Source organism: Pagrus pagrus (genome assembly GCF_965226575.1).
Source record: "Pagrus pagrus genome assembly, chromosome: 14".
Taxonomy (NCBI): domain Eukaryota; kingdom Metazoa; phylum Chordata; class Actinopteri; order Spariformes; family Sparidae; genus Pagrus; species Pagrus pagrus.
Genome location: NC_140198.1, coordinates 12,338,437 through 12,357,787, shown reverse-complemented (window position 1 = coordinate 12,357,787; position 19,351 = coordinate 12,338,437). Strand labels below are relative to the sequence as shown.

The window sequence follows — 19,351 nt, the reverse complement described above, 5'->3', positions numbered from 1 at the left end:
ATAAAATGTATGAATGCATGGCCCTTTAGCCCGGAAGCCCTTAAGGGACTAATGAGATAACGTGACCATTTTCTCGATATCTCGAGATAACGAAACTGTGTTTTCCCGAGATAACGGTATAATTAATTCAAGATCTTGAGATAATGACTGTGATATGATAGGCCTGAGATTATGGAGACGCCTGGGACCTCGTAGCTGGTCAGCTATGTAGTTAACAACGACATCAGGCTCACTTAGATTGCGCCGCCGATATAGCTGAAGCCTTGCTAACCGTCTTATTAGATTACGCACACTAGGCAAGGCAAGGCAAGGCAAGTTTATTTGTATAGCACAATTCAGACACAGGGCAACTCAAAGTGCTTTACAGGCGCATACAATTACAGTAAAACATTTAAGATACATTAAGACAAAACATTAAAACAAGTTGAGAAATAGACATTTAAACAAAACATTAAAACAAGTTAAGAAATAGACATTAAAACAAAACATTAAAACAAGTTAAGAAATAGGAAAGTAGGCTAAAATAGAGAAAAAATAAAAGTCACAGTGCAGTTCAAAGACTTAAAATTGTTTCAGTGAAAGGCTGTGGCAAACAGAAAGGTCTTCAGCCTTGATTTAAAAGAGGTGAGAGTCGGAGCAGACCTGCAGTTTTCTGGGAGTTTGTTCCAGATGTGTGGCGCATAGTAACTGAACGCTGCTTCTCCATGTCTAGTTTTGACTCTAGGGACTGAAAGCAGACCTGAGCCTGATGACCTCAGAGGTCTGGATGGTTCATAACGTGGTAGCAGATCAGAAATGTATTTTGGCCCGAAACCATTCAGTGCTTTATAAACCAACAACAGGATTTTGAAATCTATTCTTTGACTGACAGGAAGCCAGTGTAAAGATCTGAGAACTGGAGTGATGTGATCTACTTTTTTGGTTCTTGTTAGGACTCGAGCAGCAGCGTTCTGAATCAGCTGCAGCTGTCTGATGGATTTTTTAGAGAGTCCTGTAAAGACACCGTTACAGTAGTCGAGTCTGCTGAAGATAAATGCATGGATAAGTTTTTCTAAATCCTGCTGAGACATAAGTCCTTTTATCCTGGATATATTTTTAAGATGATAGTAGGCCGACTTTGTAATTGACTTAATGTGGTTGCTGAAGTTCAGGTCTGAGTCCATTATTACACCGAGGTTTCTGGCTTGGTTTGCAGTTTTCAACATTATAGATTGAAGCTGAGCAGAGACTGTGAGTCGTTCTTCCTTGGCTCCAAAAACAATTATTTCAGTCTTATCTTTGTTTAACTGAAGAAAACTCTGACACATCCAATCATTGATTTGTTCAATGCATCTACTTAGCGTTTGTATGGGATTGTAGTCCCCTGGTGAGATGGTTATGTAAATTTGTGTGTCATCTGCATAACTATGGTAACATATTTTGTTGTTTTCCATTATCTGAGCTAGAGGAAGCATGTAAATGTTGAATAGTAGAGGCCCCAGAATGGAGCCCTGGGGTACTCCGCTTGTCATTTTCATCCTTTCAGATGTGTAATTACCAATAGACACAAAGTAGTCTCTATCATTTAGATAGGATTTAAACCAGTTTAGTGCTGTACCAGAGAGTCCCACCCAGTTTTCCAGTCGGTCCAGTAGTATGTTGTGGTCGACTGTGTCAAACGCAGCACTGAGATCCAGTAATACTAAGACTGAAATTTTGCCATTGTCTGTGTTTAAATGAATGTCATTGAGGACCTTGACTAGAGCAGTCTCAGTGCTATGATGTGGTCGAAATCCTGATTGGAAGACATCAAAACAGCCATTTACTATTAAGTAATTGTTCAGCTGTTGAAAAACAGCTTTTTCAATGATTTTACTTAAAATTGGGAGGTTCGATATGGGCCTGTAATTATTCATTACTGATGTGTCTAGATTGTTCTTCTTCAGGAGTGGTTTAATAACTGCAGTTTTCATGGCTTGGGGGAAGACGCCTGAAAGTAGAGACATGTTGACAATCTGTAGCAGATCTGGAGTCATGCAGTCTGAAACTTTTTTGAAGAACCCTGCTGGTAAAATATCAAGGCAGCATGAGGAAGATTTCAAATGTTGTATTATCTCTTGCAGGTTTTTGTCATTGATTTGGTCAAATTGTGTCATGGTGTTAGAGTTGGTTTTCGGTGGACACATGGATAACACGCCTCCTGTACTAGGTACGGTGGCACAGACCGCTTGTCTAATTTTCTGAATTTTGTCAGTGAAGAAGGATGCAAATTCATTACAGGCCCTGGTAGATAGATGTTCAGAGGCTACTGGCACAGGAGGGTTTGTTAGCCTGTCGACAGTAGCAAACAGGGCACGTGCATTATTATTGTTTTTGGTGATAATGTCTGAAAAGAAGGACTGCCTTGACTTTTTCAGTTCTAAATTAAAAATGTAAAGTCTCTCTTTATAAATGTCAAAATGAACTTGGAGCTTAGTTTTGCGCCACCTGCGCTCTGCCTTTCGGCATTCCTTTTTTTCCATTTTGACAAGCGTGGCATTTCTCCAAGGAGATTTTTTCTTACCAGAGACCACCTTCACTTTAGTGGGTGCAATGGCATCAATAACATTTGTAACTTTAGAACTGAAGTGATCTACAAGGTCATTGACGGAGAACCTGGAGAGGGGAGGTGTGGAGGAGAAAGCCTCAATGAATATGTCACTGGTGTTTTCAGTGATGTAACGCTTTGAGACGACCTCAGTTTGAACATTTGTGTACACACATATATCACTCTCAAAGAGAACACAGTAATGATCAGAGAGAGCAACATCAGATACCAGAACCTTAGGAATGTTCAGACCCTTGGAGATAACCAAGTCTAGGATGTGGCCCCTGTTGTGTGTGGGCTGCATCACATGCTGAGTGAGTCCAAAGTTATCAAGGACACGACACAGTTCTTTAGTCCATCTGTCCTCAGGTTTGTCGACATGGATGTTAAAGTCACCAACAATTAACACACAATCAAAGTCAGTGCAGATAAGAGACAGTAACTCAACAAGGTCATCAAAAAAATCTGTACAGTATTTAGGTGGCCTGTAGATGTTTAGAAATATAGCCCGAGAAGATGAGTTTAACTGAAGAGCCACATATTCAAAAGAAGTAAAATTTCCATAAAACATTTGCTTGCATTTGAGTAACTCATTAAACAGAATACTAACACCTCCTCCTTTTTTATGCTTTCTAGTCTCACTTATGAAAGAGAAGTTTGGAGGGCTTGATTCAATGTGAACAGCTGCACTGTTGTCTTGGTCTAACCAGGTTTCAGTTAAAAACATAAAATTAAGATTGTGTTTGATGATAAAATCATGTATTAAAAAAGATTTTCCTGCCAGAGACCTGATGTTTAATAAAGCTAAATTAAAAGAGTCAAAACCAGCTGTGCAATCTTTTGTGACAGTTTGTGGCTGACGAGGAATGGGAGCTAAATTTAATAGATTGGCAGATTTATTAAGGCACTTCCTGTGTCTCAGCAAATTTACCATTTTTCTATTACCTGTAAACACAGGAATCGAGGAGACTACCTGAACTCCAAGGGGCCCCGGCTTTTCTGGGGGGAAGACATTAAAGATATCAACTTCGTAGCCTGGACCCGGAATGAATGTTAAATTTGACATTACACTCTTTCTTGGCAATTTAAACATTCTTTTTCTATTACCGATCATAACATGAACTGAAGAAGCTTCCAGTACACTGGGCCCCGACTTTCGCTGGGAATAGTCAGGAGTGACATCTTTAGAGCCTGGACCCATAAAACATCAGCAGTAAGAGACAGAAAGATCTAAGTGTGCTGAGCTCTTATCAGCTTGGGGAGGATGATGCCTGTGTGAAAAGGGTGGGGGTGGTGTGTGTCTTAACTTCACCGAAGGCTGAGGGTGTTTCAGGGGAATGAGAGGAGAGAAAATTGCAGTAGGGCGGGGGGTAAACTGTGTCCCAGCGATGACCAGCTTGTTCATTTGGTCGGTGAACTCCATGAGGGGGGACGAAGGCGACAACATGCCCACAGTAATGTGCTATTACAGATAATGTAATGTGTACATTATCTGTAATAGCAAGGCATAATGCTATGTCAGCCTGTGTCAGGCCTTGATTGAAAAGATATGTGACGCGGTGATCGATATGCTCCTGCTCCTCTGACATTGCTACACTGAATGATGTTTCCTGCAATGATTTAATATACTACACTATCATTTTGTTTTCTCAAGATCTCAAATTAATGATATTGTTATCTCGGGAAAACAATGTTTCGTTATCTCAGGAAAACAAAGTTTCATTATCTCGAGATCTCGAGAAAATGATCCCATTATCTCGGGAAAACGGCAGTTGTTATTTCGAGATAATAACTCGAGATCTCGAGAAAACAAATGAAATTAACTTGTTATCACGGGCAAATGGAGGAAATAAAATGCATGAATGCATGGCCCTTCAGGGCTTCCATACAAATACAATGTTGAGATACTTGAACTTTACTTGTATTCCCGTTTTCTGCAACTCTATACTTTTACTCCACTACATTTAGGAGGCAAACATTGTACTTTTACTCACTATATTAATTTGATAACTTAAGACTCTAGTTTCTTGCAGATTGTATGTTATATCAAAGCCAAAGTAGCCCATTATTTAAATCAATATATTTTAAAAACAATTGAATGCTGAGTATTGGATCTCATAATCAGTTGACTCTTAATATATTGCAAATATATACGTGTTAATACATGTATAATTTACTTTTTCTTGTACTTTTGATACTTAGTACATTTATTGCCAGAAAATTACTTTTGATACATTAAGTCCTATTCCAATGGATGACTTTTACCAAGGTAATATTTTAACACAGCAAAAAACATGTCATCTAATGAGAACCACTTAATAATATTGATAATCTTCGTATAAATAGTTGCACTGGATCAGTGCTTCCTCCAGTAATCTTTACATAGTGTGTGTGATGTTATTTTATTTAAAGAAATCCACAGGACGACGTATTGAAAAACAGTGGAAGTTGCTTTTATTTCATTCAACAGAGAAACTGCTGCGACATCGGAGTAAACCACTGAGCAGAAACTAACATTCACACTGAGCCGCTGAAACAATGACTGGCACAGTGGAGCAGTAAGGCTAAAGGACGCCTCAGACACATGCGCGCGCACACACACACACACACACACACACACACACACACACACACACACACACACACTCACTTATGCGCACACACACACACACACACACACACACACACACACAGACGCATTCTCACACACACACACAACTTCATTTACATCTGCTATCTTACACCTCTGTGGCTGCTCGGGCAGCGACGTTATCACTATCCCTCTCCCTCTAATGTGGTCAGTCAGAGGTGAGGGGTCAAGGTTCACCTTTATATCAGGTAACCTCTGTTCCCTGCTGTTGCCTTAAACGCAGGGCTATTTCAGGGCTAAGAGGCGACATAACACAGAGACCTTAACCGTTCATCTCTATGGTACATCTCTAAGCAACAGCACCCCCGGCGATAACACTTCATGGCCAGCTGTGGGCCTGGAGGGCGGGATTCAGGGGGTGTTGGGGGAGGTCATGCTCTGGCCAAAGGGAGGGCGAGGAGGAGTAGGGCACCGGCCGAGAAGATGATGTGATTGGTCACTTGGTAGAGCGTCGGGTGGGCTCAGAGGCCGTGGGAGGAGGCGGTGGGCCACGGCGGTCTAGGTCTTCGATGTAGAACATGATGAGCTTCCTGCGCTCATCAGGGACACACTCCAGAACGAGGTACCGCTTGTCGTTCTGAAGGATCTTCTCCACATCTTTGAGATGCTGCTCTGACTCCTGGATGAGTTTTCGCGACCTGGGGGAAAGGAGGATGTGGGAAAATCAGAAGACGCCCAGAAAAAGGATGGACGGAAAGAATACTCTGTGCATCGTCTCTTCATGTTGATACTATTTCTCTTCTGTCAGACTTTCACTTGCAAAAAAAAAAAAACTTAATTTGACTGGTCAGAGGTAAAAAATTAAAATAAAACAATTGAGAATGTCTTTAAGTGACACAAGATGTTTTTCAAATGGAGAGATGCAGCAATTAGTCCTTTACTCTGCAAGTAGATCGAAAGAAAACTAGTAGATTGAAAGAAAACTAGTTGCCAACTATTTTGAAAATTAACTATTATATTCATTATAGTCATTTTTCAAGCCTTAAATGTAAGGTTTTGTTGTTTTTCTCTATAAACTAAATATGTAAATAATCAGCAGATTAATGGATAATGAAAAGTTGCAGCCCTAGTCAAATGACAGTTTGCAGCACGTCACCACATATCTAAGAATTTTACAATCATGTACCAAAGTTATTAAGACGAGATAAAAAAAAGAAAGAAAATAAGGACACATTTCCTCAGACATTTGGACAGTTTGTCTAACAATCTGCTTAATATAGTAGAAAAATAAACGAAACCGTATCTAAACTAGTAGAAAAATTATGAACTATGACAAGTGGAGTTATACGTAGATATTTATGTCATATAACAGGGTAGAATCTCTGTAGGTACAAGAAAACAGTGACAGTTTTGTGTGTTTGTCCAGTCTGTGATAGTGAGTGTACAGACCTGTATGTGATGAACTTTGTCTCCTTTAGCAGGGTTCTGAAGTCAGCTTTGGCTGTGATGTACTTGTCTTTGATGTAGTCTTCAAACTCCCGCTGTCTCTTCTACAAACAGATCAACACATCAGACATCAAAACTCTGATAAAATGGATAAAGTGCATTTCACATGAAACTTTACTAAGCCCTGTTAAACTCACACAATACCTTTACGACAGATACAAATCTTTGGGCTTGAGAAACAATAATGTATTAAAGGATGAGGTTTTGAATGAGAGCAGTGACTGTGCTGAGCTGGAAATTGATTGAACTATCACATGGAAAGATTGAGGTCTGCTGTTACTTTGACAACCCTGGCTCAGTTCAGAGAACAAACACCCCTTTAGGCAACAGTCTCTCAATTGTTTCAGAAAGTGTCTGTAATCTTATCATTTTATAATTATACAAGCAAACAACACGAGAGAGAGGTTAAAAGTCTTACTCTGTCACTAGAAGAGAACTTAATACAGCGAGGGTCCTCCTTGATAACCTTCTTCACCTCCTTCCATGTGGTTGTCAGAGTGATCTACAACATGAACAAAAAAATCTGTCAATAATCTTTTAAAATGAATCAGATCAAGTTGAAGCAAGTCAATCAAAAACTAATTACTAAAACATGTAAACAGACATGACATTAAAAACTTGTGCTCATGTACGCACATATAAGAAATAAGCAAATACAGACTACATTATTACCATGCTGGTCTCATCCAGTAGCTGCCTGAAGTGTTCTTTCTTCTTCTTGGCCAGTGCTTCTACGTGTTCGTTAAACAGCTTCTCCTTCTCCTCTCTCTCCAGCAGTGACGCAGACTCCCAGCGATGGTCCTTCCGCAGGTTACGACGCGTGTCTGACCAGGTGGCATCTGAAGACCGTACCTGAGGAATGAATAAACAACAAACACTTTAATTGCAGAGGAAATTTAAGTATCATTTAATGCTACATGGGATTAAGGTTTCTGTTAAATAATAATGGCACTATTTACTCTTATTATTGTATCATCCCTGCAGTCACAGTCGGAGGTGTAATATTTAACTGCAGAGGCTCAGAAGGAAGAGACAACTACAGCCAGAATCAATTGCTAATTCCTCATTTTTCTTATCAAATCTTGTGAAAAAGTGAAAGTGGCTGGCAAAGATAAATTACAACTTAATAAGAATTCAGGAAAAAGCTGCAATGCATCTCACCATATCAGACATAAGAGCTTTGAAATGCTGAATGGCCTCCTCCCTCTTGTGCTGCTCCCTTTCTCGGTCGATCTCTTTGGTCTGTTCTGATCGGGCCTTCTGCACCTCCCGCTCCCTCTCTCGGAGACTGGCCTCGATGCGAGCCTGCCGCTCCAATTCCCGCTCCTTATCAATGTCCACGTTCTGCGAAGATGATACACAGCAAAAGTTTTAATTGTTATTTGATGTCAAAATTAAGAGTCATTACATAATATACTTGATTTCCAGATCAAGAAATCTCCCATAGAAATCTAATGTTTTTGTCCTGAATATTACACATGATCAATAATAAAGATGTAAAAGTAAAATATAAAATACTTCCATGAAAGAATAACAAAAACACCATAAACGGTAGTCTGTTTATCAGTCACGTACTCTCAAACTCTTCTGTCAGGCTGTAGGACGTGGTCTAAATGATATTTTCTGACAGCCTATGTCTTTTTAAGCTTATCATCCGTGACAACAGTAGTTTGACAGAGTCCATTTTTGCAGTTGACATGTAGAGGTGCTTTGACTCATTTTCACTCGGTCAGGAATTTATTGCCCCAAATGGCAATTAAAAATATTACATATAATACATTGTGGTCTAGTCCTTGAATATAATACAAACTCTGCGTTTTTTTACTTAAATTACATACAATATTTTTAGAATCCAATCCCATGCGCCCACACTCACAAAACAAATACTTAAGAAAAAGATCATGAAGAGAATAAACGACTGATTGGGCAGGTGTCCAAAGAGTGGCTGATTCATGGCACGTACACACTGAACCCATCATATTCCATAGAGAGAACTGCTCATACCTTGGCTTGTTTCTCCATGTACTGTTTGAAAAGTTCCTCTCTGAGTGCGGAGCTCTCCACAGCCTTGTATCGTTGGTCAGTCTCTAACCTCTCCTTTACTTTGCTCCACCGCTGGCCTCCCTCTATGTGCTGCTCACTTAGGAGATCAAAGAAGTCTTGCTTCACCTAGGCGCAAAACACACACACATCCAAATTTATTAGAAATCTGTGCAAACACCTTTCAACCAGCAAGATTGCAGGACCCCTGCAAATCAATCGACTTCTTTAGCCTAAAAAAACACCACATACTTGTAGAGATACTCTATATTGATATTTGAGTGCGAATGATACCTTCTCTCCTCTGGACTTGGAGTCCTCTTTCTCTCTTTTCCTCATAGCAGTGATGAATTCCATGAAGATAGCCTCCCTGTCCTTCATCTTCTCTATGGTCTTGAACCGCGGGTCTCGGCCGTGCTTCACTGCAAATTCACTAAACGTTGTTCTGTAAAGGAAAGAAAAGAAAAACATTGCAGTTACAAGTGTCTCAGGCAAGTACCTCCTCAGCACAACAAGAACAACAAAAAAAGTCCTTGTTGTGTTAAATAATAAAATATAATTGGCCTGTCCCTTTACCTGGGTGTGAGCTTTGCATCCTCCATCATTCTCCTGAACTCGTCTTTGGCCTGCATCAGCTTGTTCTTCTTCTCCTTTCTCTCTTCCTCTGCTCTCGTCTTCACATACTGATCAAAAACCTAAAGAGGACGTAAGCATAAAACTATGACTGAAAGATTTTTAAAAAATGGCACATGTAAAGTGCGAAAGTGATAAAGAGTAACAATGAGGGAATAGAGAGAAACTGAACCTGTTTCCTCTCTTTTGGGTTGAGCAGAAGGTAACGTGGGTCAAACACAATCTTGTGAAGCTCTTTGTCCCAAGTGGAGAATGCAGACACCTACAAGTGTGACAGATAACACTGGCATTAGATAGACAGCTTGTGATGGGATCTCCTCAAACAAAAGACTGACAACCTCTGTGTTAAAAGGATGTTGTAACATCAGTATGAAGTTTGTGTTACCCCTCTCTCTAGCAGCATTTCTCTGAACTGGGTCATCCGGGCCTCTAGCGGCACTATAGCTCGTTCTCTGGCAGCTCTGAGCTCTGCCTCCATTGCTGCTTCCTTCTCCGAGTCTGCCTCCTTCACATCTTCCTTCCTGTGAGGGTGGAACCACAAAGAAGAAACCACAAAAAAGGATGTTCAGGAAGATTGACAATACAATTTCAGTGGGAGAAGGAGACTCCTTAAACTTTTGCAGTACTGTTGTATTAAGTAAAGAGAAACACTCATGACTTACTTTCTCTTTTTGGCTTTGGTTGGCTCCTCATCCTGATTCTCTTCAGTAGCAATAGCTAATTCTGGCTCCTCCTTATTGATACCTGTGTACGAACACACAAAACAAAATAAATACTACACACACTGGAGTATACAGTGTTTAAGAGCGATTGTAAGGCCACTCGTTCTGTGACTTTGAACACATAATTGCTTCTAATTAAATGCTACTAACAAAGCAAAAAGCTTGAATTTCATCATTCACGATGATCAAACGTTCAATATCATAATCACAGGGTGAGCACACGTGTTTGTCCGCACCTGTCTTCTTGCTGTCCTCCATGCCTCTCTTGTGCGGCGGCTCCTGGATGTGTTTGTCAACATCAGCTCGACCAACCAGCTCCTCGGGCCGGTCCCACATGGACAGCCTCGTTGTTGGGTTGTAGAAGAACACGCGATCATCACCCGTCCAAACCACACACCTGATATAAATTGATAGATGTACATGCAGGCACGTACAGTGATGAAGAGGGGGGATAAAAGGAAATACATTACATCAATGCATTAAAGTGGAGGTGTGGGCTGTGATATGATGTGCTGTGCCTACCATGGCGTGCCGGGGATAGGGTTGGTGGCTATAGGCCTGGCTTTCTGAGCTGCCTTTTCCTCCTCAGTCATCTCTTCTTCTTTAGGCTCCTTCATAAAGAGAAAAAAAAAACAGTTCTCTCCATTACTATAACATTTATGCTTTTAAACTACATTTTATTATTTATATTCTTTTATTTTTCAGTGGTTTATTTGCAAAAATGTGTCTTTCATTAAATACTATACTATACATGCTAGCCATCTATAGCATGTCTCGTCTTCTGAAATATAAGCCTGTTGTAAATGGTTATATAATTTCTAAAACAATACTTTACTTAATTAGGGTCATAGCAACACATTTTAAATTTCAAAATTTGAGACAGACAATGTGTTTTTTGTTGTTCAACCTGGTAATTGGACTCTTCACATACCTCCTTCTCATTATTAGCGTTTTCGGCTTTGTTCTCCTCATCCTCCATCTCCATGGCCTCGGCCTCCTCCTGAGCCAGACGCTCCTTGATCTTCTCTGCTTCTTTTTCTGAAGACAGAGGAGTAAAAAGTGCACACACACACACACACACACTGTAAGGTAACGGAAAGGGGTAAAATGTAGCTCAATAAAAGCAAGCTGTCATTAATTCAGCAATAGTTTCACTGTCAGTCATACCTGCGAATAGGCGTGGGACAATATGAAAATCGAATCAAATGGAAACTTATGTAATTGCGACTCATGATATTATCCCAATAACCATCAAAATATTCTTAAAACTTTCAAATACAAACTGAAATTTTTTTAATGAAAAACAACCACAAAATCTTAAATAAGAAATCATCAGTCATAAGGTACTCCTGCACTAATAAAGGACAAATAAATGGTGGTAACCACACTCTCACACACAGCAATTTCCCTGTTTTTTAATTTGGAATTCGTAACATTTACACACACATCCAATTTGGCTTGTTTTTGTGGGGGATAAAGTATACAAGCCATGTCTTCAGACATGGTGGCAAGCTTAGGCAATTCAAAATAAATCAGGAAACCTATATAAGACTGTACGTCTGTGAGCTAGACAGCTTTATCAAGTCATTCATGTGAGAATATTAATGATTATCTCCATTCAGGATTATCTGGATGATGAAAATTTACCACAATCAACTTATTGTGAGTGTGTTTATCGCGATCCATGATAAAAACTTTTATTGTCCCATCCCTACTTCCATTGACACAAGTACAGCTGAGTGTTCTTGTGTGCTTGGCATTGCATTTTGTCTGACAAACGAGTGTTGTTGATTAGAAGAAAATCAAAGTGGGTGAAGCTGTTGTGAATAGTGCTACTAGAAACCTAGGTCTAGTGGATCAGCCCGCCATGTCAAGCCAGACAACATGTGCATGTGCTCTAGTAAGTAGTGCCTACCTTTCTCCACCAGGGCCTGTGGTTTCTCCCAGGTGGACTCCAGTGTTCGATTGTTGTAGTAGTATGTTTTCCCATCAGCTGTTTTGTACTCTGACCACTCAGGGAGCTGCAACGATCCGGCCATGGTGGCGGGAGCTGCCGAGAGAGCCAACTGTGGGTGCATCATGGAAACTAAAGGCGGACCCATTCCAGGAAGCATGCCTGTCATTAGTCAGAGAGGAGAAAGACAGACCATGATTGGCTGAGTCATCTCTCTGTCCAATAGTAGCTGTAGTTGCCTACACTTACACTACACTGCTTAGAAAAGGCATTAGGTTATATATCAGTTTGTGAAATATGATTCCCCGGGTACTTGTAATCAAAAACAGGTGTTAGCAAAACTAGAAAGGTCCACAGGCAGGATAAAACCACTGTCCCTGTAAGTACTTGCCTAGTCATCTAGAAGAGTGGATTATTAGATGAGTGAGTGAATAAAAAAGAATATTATCAAGTCGGCTCAAGTCTAAAGATGCCTTCAAGAAACATGACTGATTGACAACAAACATAGGCCACATTCACAAACAAACAAAGCAGTGACCACACACTCAAACACACAACCATGCCACAAAAGAAGACAACCACATGACCACAACATGTAGCCCTACCTGCTATACTACTGAATCACTACAGGGCAACAGAAGCTAGCGTAAGAGGAGCTGTCCTAAAAGAAATATCTATCTCAATCATGTTTACACTCACTGACCACCGATATGACTGACCCTAACAATCAACAACACAGCCCAATCTGACAATTAAGATGCTGATTTATCAAGAGTCCTCTCATTTAACCAAAGCAAAAAAAATTACCTTACCTGACAGGTCCTGAGGACAACACATGAGCAAAGTGAAAACTGAACACTAATGTTTGCACGAGGGAATGTTTTTATCTTCTGTTTGGTTTAAACACCTTGACTTAGGCTAGTTGTCCTTCAAGACATCTTAAAAGTGTGCTGGTAATGAAATGTTATATAAATACAATAAACTAAACATGTTAAGTCTGTAAGTATAACCCAAAAATGAGTTAATAACAATCAAGCTGTATGTTCTGCTTTTGTCTGTTGGAATGGAAGTACTTTCACTATTGTACACTGGATGGATCATGTTCACAGCATTCACCATCATGCCACTGTTTGAGGGTTCCCATATATCACATATGACTCATGTGGACATCATTCACTACCATGCCATCTACTGTAGGTCTGAGAGACGAGCGGCTGGGTGTTTACCGTTGGCGCTGGGGCCTGCCTTTACACAGGGTGCACCTACTATCTGCATCATTGCTACACCTGCAAGAACAACGGACAAGCAAGCATCTGGTTGAACACAGCAGGACACTAGACATCAACTACCATGGTGTTTAAGCGTTTGTGTGTGTGTTTGTGTGTGTGTGGCCCCACTCAGACAAACACACGCCCAAATTGTGGATTGTGCATCACTGTTATGTAACAACAGTAACTCAGTCTTCGATCGTGTTCATGTGCCTGTAATGCGTTTTTATAGATGTTAAGAATGAGCACAGTGTACTTTGGGTTTACCAATTAGGATCTATTGAGAGGCCATTACTAGATTAACAATTACGCTAAAGGGAACGGAAAGAATTACTGTTAAAAAAAAAAAAAATGAAGAGTGAAAGCATAATGTTGGGAAAAACCACAAATCTCAACATCAATCAGGAAGCTCCCAGTCTGATATTTGTCAGATTAATAACCATCAGCCCTAATCCAGACCTAGCATCCACAGAGAACAAAATAAACTGAGAAACTGAACTACCTGAATGCTTTTTCAATCAATGTAAGTCAAAAGGGGCGTTGAGAAAAAAGAAGGAATTAAATAAGATGACAGAGGAGAGGAGAAAAGCAACATAGAAAAACCTTGAAAGCAAACACAGACGACTAACAGCAGCATTTACATTTAAATTTAAGACACTGCACTCAAGACTTGTTGTGTGGCCTGGCAGATCTGTGCTGACCGAACTTAATAGCTTTCCACAAGCAGGAGATATTTAGTGGCAAGTTGCTACTTGTGACATTTACATGTCTAACCTGTGGCTAAGTGCCACAAAGTAATGCTACCCTCCTGTGGTTTTCGAATAGCAGCTCAAGTTGGACCCTATAAACTATATATGAGTTTTCACAAAACATTTATACAAATAAGTAACCTTTTAGCATCAGAGTAATTTAATATCTGGGAGATTCAATTAACAAGAATGAAGACATATAATTCTACAGAAACACTTTACATGTCCGACAAAAAAACAAACTTCCTTACTATTTCGGTTTTATTCCATAATATTTTAGTGGATTCAAATATATCGTACAGCTGTTCCTAATATTGTAAAGACTAGAGCTGCAACAACTGGTCAATTAATCGATTGAAAGAAAAGTAATTGCCAACTAACTTGATAGATAGATCATTTTCAAGCAAAAATATAAAAATATGCTGATTCCAGCTTCTTAAATGTAATGTGGTTTGTTAGTTTCCTTTGTCATTAATGATGATACATTAGGAGTGCAACAAAACCAATTTGATGACGTCACTTTGGAGTCTGAAAAATTGCGATGAGCATTTTTCAACATTTTATAAACTAAACAATTAATCATGAAAAAATTAAGCAGATAAATCAAAAATTTGAGCTGCAACAATTAATCGCTAGTTGTCAAAGATTAAATTAATTGTCCAATATTTTAATAATCAATTTTCTGGTTTCTTTCCTCCTCTATGACAGTAAACTGAATATCTTTGGGTTGTGGACGAAAGAAGACATTTGAGGAACGAACAACTAAACGACCAAACTGCAGTGGAAACCCTATAATAGCCATTTATAGGGTGTGAATACAAAATCTGCTAAATTTAAAAAATATATATATATTTTTGCTTCATCAGCGACTATTTTGTAGCATAGTGCTGACAGCTTGATATTGTGGCCTGTTGGTATCTTGCTCTTAGTGTGAGGTTCTTACCTGGTAGAGGGATGTGCATGCCTGGCAAGGGCACCCTGAAGGGTGGCACCATGACAGGGGGGAAGGCAGGTATGGCTGCAGTGGGCTGGGCCACGCTGTGAGGCAGGCCTGCAGGCAGCAGAGGCACAGTCTGCACCGCCGAAACAGGTGATGGCACCGTTGAAACAGTTACTACAGTGACTGGAGACACAGCAACTGAGGTCACTGTGACAGGGTTTAGGTCTGCTACAACAGTGGCTTTAGAGAAACAAAAAGACAAAAAACAGCATTTTTAGACTTTAGATAGTTTGTGTGTGTGTGTTTGTGAATGTTTTTGTTTGATATAAGACTTTGTCATTACCTGCAATGGACACAGAGGGGGAAGACGTGGTGGTGGAGTCTGGACTAGAGCTGAGTGTGCGTGAGGGGGTTGTGGACGGGGCCTGAGTCGGGGAAGCTGCTGCTGCTGTGCTGGCTGTAGTGTTGACACTGCTTGAGCTGGCAGCCACGGTCACCCCCCCACTTGCACCCGTCCCCGCACCCCCACCTACAAGTAGAGGGTTGAGTTCAGACTGCTGGATGATCTTCACGCCATCCGGTTTACTCCATGAGGACTCTCTGGTCCTGGCATTGTAGTAATATGCCTAAGGATAACAGACACAACACTTGTTACTTAGGGACAAACGGTTCAAAGAATTTAAAGCTCGACAACAAAGTGATATTTATCATCAACCCCTGTAATCATGTGGAAACCTTTAATTATAGTGACAATCAAGCTTGTTGATTACATTGTCACTTACTATGCAAGGTTTTTTTTTTAACAAATTACTTTTGGAAAAACTTTAAAACATGCAAAATCACTAATTAATGCTCCATGTTTTTTTCCGGACCAGTATAGCAGCCCTGCTATGCGCTTAAATACGCCTTCTGGCTTACCTTTCCCTCTGCCGTCTTGTTCTCTACCCAGATCTCCTCTGTAGGGTTGAGTGCAGGGGTTCCAGATGCAGGAATGGGGGGCATCCCCGGAGGAAACAGCATTCCTGGAGGGGGTGGCAGGTTACCCATGGGAGGGGGAAGGAACGGAGGTCTCTGCAGCGAAAGATTGACAAAAGAAGACCCAGCAATCAATTTTCAGACTCTACAGAGTAAGGCTAGGAATATTAATGATCCATTAACAGTCTTCCCTCCCTAGAAAAGTGGCCAGTCAGATAAGCAGTTAACTATTTAGCCAGCAGCCAGTGCTTACAGAAACCTCTGAATTCTAATAAGCAAGTTTCGCCATCAATATTTTATCATTTAAGAGACTCACACTACATCTAAAAATCGATTAAGATGAAGGTAGTAGCCAAAGTAATTATAAAACAGCGTTAGTCATATTCTTCCCTGACATTGTGATTTCCACCTTGATCGAAAAGGTTATTCAAGCCAGAGGACAAAAGCTTTCTTTGTGGTCAATTTCTTTGCATGCTCTGCCAGCAAGATGACTTAAATTCAAAAATAAACTGAGGATCATATCTCTGCTAAGGGATTCAAACTTTTCTTTGGATGTATTCACACACTTGCGCACATTAACCCTCGGGGTATTTAACTAATACTCTTGACTTTACACTACCCGCATTTGAACAGTTAGAGTTCCAGCATTATTCCTGTGACATTACAATGACTGTGGGCAACAACTGCAATACATGACAGAGTATACAGGTAAGTAGCACCCTAGTCACCTTTCATACAGGAGATGCATGTATGATGCTGGTCTGATTAGTGCAGTGTAGTTCTACGCGCTTCACTGATAAACCTGAGAATTAGGCTGAATTATTTCCTGATATAAGTCATTTCAGTTTCACCTCCCTATCTCTGTCCACGAACAACTCTCTCTCCTCGTAGGAGACATTTATGGATATAAAGGATTTTTTAATTTTGTGCCTGAGTGCTTGACATGCTGTTGAGGGAAGAGTTTCCTTCACACTTGGTATGTCTTACGTTGGGAGGTTCCAGCCTGTCGAGTATTACAGATAAGATGAGCCTTGAGGAAATTCCAGACTCCCTTCATAATGATGACTGAGAAACACGTCTGACACTGACTGAGAGTACCCATATTGTTTGCCTCCTCTCAGGTGTTTATGACTGTGTGTTGCATTGCTGTTATAAGTTCTTGGTTTGACTGTGCCGATCTGTACGTTGTATTTGTCTCATATATTCAATTAAGGAAAGAGGAGGATCGTTGAGTTTATGTTTTTTATCAAAGAAAAGATTGACAAGAAGTACAAGTTTTCCACATCACTTGCCCACATTTGCATACTTATTATTTCTCTCTTTTTTTCCAGGTGAGTCATCATAATAAGTTTACTAATAAACATACATTATGAAACGGGTTCCTCCTCCCAAAACACATGTAGGCCTATTACCTAATTTTTCGTTCCTATTTGGAGCCAATAAACACGATTGTTTTTTTTAAGATATTTACATTGCCAATAGAGGTAAGATTATCCCCCTTTTTGTAACACTGTCACTATAAAAAACAAAATAAAACAGAAATGCTTGATTAATGAAGATTAAAACAGAAATATGACAAATAAGAACTACTGCACTCTCTGGAGTCAGTCTCCACAGACTTGTATCATTTCCTTTTAACCTGACCATTAAGAAGCTTACAGAGCATGCATTATGTAAAGTCAGTATTAGACAGCTTGAGGAGTAGTCATGTTAAAATGTGGTTGGGAGATTGCCTCTTTTGAACAGATGGCTCATACATCAACAGGCTTATTTTAGTCTTTGTCCGTCACTCTATAATTGCTGTGTAGCATATCACCACAGGCAAAGTTAAAATAGTTCAGCCCTGCAGTTCCATAAAAAAAACGTTCTACAAGATTTGGAAACAGCCACCTGTAGATGTGGAGGTCCAATGGGTGGTGGCATGCCTCCTGGTGGTGGGATGGGCGGCATGTTGGGGTCAAACGGCGGTCGTGCAAATGGGGGTCGTGGCGGGGGTCCCCTCATCATCCCAAAAGGAGGGGGCGGTGGCCGGAGGAGTGGAGGTGGGCCTCGTAACACTGGGGTCTGGGCGGGCACAGGTGCGGGTGCAGGGGCAGGCGCAGGGCCGCGGAACCGCACTGCCTGCTGCGCCATTCTGGTAAACAAATAAAAAACATCATGTTACAACCAGTGTTTGATGGCAGATCACAAAGTTGCATGAACAAAAAACATATGATATGACCACCTTCATTAATAAAAACGTGCCTATTAAATATATATAAAAAGAACAAAACCGACAAGTAAGGCTGGGCAACATTTATAAAAAGGACATATGACATTAACCACAAGTTGTTTTCTTGATTATCAAAACATCAGCATCTGCATGATGATATCAGTATAATGAAGTCTCTTCCACCTGAAATTCTCAAGTAGCGTAGTTTAGATATCATTCACCAAAATTGTACTCAACAAGGTTAAAAAAGGCATAATGTCTATATGTTGCAAATCATGCAAATTACATTATGTGGTACTGTGCTAAATGATCCAGACAGACTGTGTTGAAGTTAGATGTTTCCTATGGAGGAAGATGCAGTGTAAGATAGGACAGTTTAGCAGATTATTACAAAAACGAATCGCTGCAGAAATACTTTCTTGAGGATGCAATAACACTGACGTGATGATGTGTTTGCAGCGAAGCCTTTGGGTGTAGCACATAATGCAGCTCCTAAGTGTTTATTATTCCACATGCTTAAATGTTGAATTCAAGGTGAAATCTATTGGCTGTGTAAAGTGAATGCTCTAGTAATTAATAATTTCAAAAATTCAATCAGTGAATCTCGTACATTTTTAACAAGGCTAAAAGAAATCAGACAGAATGAACGGAGTTGTGTTCCCCTGACTACTAATGAACGTAGCATAGCTTAGCTAGCTAGCTATTATAGCAATAACAATAGTGAACGGAAAACTTGAGACAAGAGTTGTATCTGAACACAAACGTGGGGCCTGGTGAAGAAGACAGTCCTGTGAAAGAGGAAACCACCTGTCTGTGTTTGATCTGACTGCCTGTGTTTACCGCGTGCCACGAGCGGAGATCACAGCCGAGACGCTTGGCAACACAGGCTAGTTAGCTAGAAGCTAGTTAGCTAGCGTGGCTACATTCACAAGTAAACCCGCTGTTTATCACAACCTCTCGACCAAAAAAACAACGCCGACAAACTCAATGCAAAATGCCGGCTCGTGCTCAAAAGTGCACCTTGTTACTACACCTTATTTGTTGTTATCTGACCTGTTTTCGCTGAACCCGATAGTCTCGCTCTCTGCCTGGTCCGCCATTACAGGAAAATGTAAGCACTCTCTTCCTGGAAACGCCCCTTTGTGGCTTCTTCTTTTCCTATTCGCTAAAATCCGATGTCAGTCATTGCGCAGCCC

The 19,351-nt window shown here is 40.4% G+C and overlaps 1 protein-coding gene across 2 annotated transcripts; it reads right to left on the bottom strand.

The window, feature by feature from the left end:
• Nucleotides 1–4,997: 4,997 nt before the first annotated feature.
• On the bottom strand, nt 4,998–19,317 carry tcerg1b (transcription elongation regulator 1b (CA150)). Of its 2 annotated transcripts, XM_084373954.1 has the most exons (21): nt 19,209–19,317; nt 17,834–18,077; nt 15,887–16,039; nt 15,312–15,594; nt 14,972–15,208; nt 13,238–13,297; nt 11,973–12,173; nt 10,989–11,095; nt 10,580–10,668; nt 10,294–10,454; nt 9,998–10,079; nt 9,721–9,856; nt 9,508–9,597; nt 9,279–9,397; nt 8,997–9,147; nt 8,667–8,831; nt 7,824–8,006; nt 7,335–7,514; nt 7,081–7,164; nt 6,606–6,706; nt 4,998–5,854 (listed from the first exon to the last, which is right to left on the bottom strand). In XM_084373954.1, exons 1-21 carry the CDS (start codon nt 19,253–19,255, stop codon nt 5,653–5,655), a joined length of 3,075 nt encoding a protein of 1,024 aa, XP_084230080.1. In that variant the 5' UTR covers nt 19,256–19,317; the 3' UTR covers nt 4,998–5,652. The 2 variants fall into 2 exon arrangements, with proteins under 2 accessions (XP_084230080.1, XP_084230081.1); XM_084373955.1 differs by lacking the exon at nt 13,238–13,297.
• Nucleotides 19,318–19,351: the final 34 nt, after the last annotated feature.

Bases quoted from the DNA above. Each gene is read 5' to 3' on its own strand.
- tcerg1b (XM_084373954.1), bottom strand. From the start codon at position 19,255: ATGGCGGACCAGGCAGAGAGCGAGACTATCGGGTTCAGCGAAAACAG. The intron at 13,298-14,971 runs GTAAGAACCTCA...TTGTTCTTGCAG, and splicing joins CATGCACATCCCTCTACCAG to GTGTAGCAATGATGCAGATA. The intron at 12,174-13,237 runs GTAAACACCCAG...GACTAATGACAG, and splicing joins GGCAGGCCCCAGCGCCAACG to GCATGCTTCCTGGAATGGGT.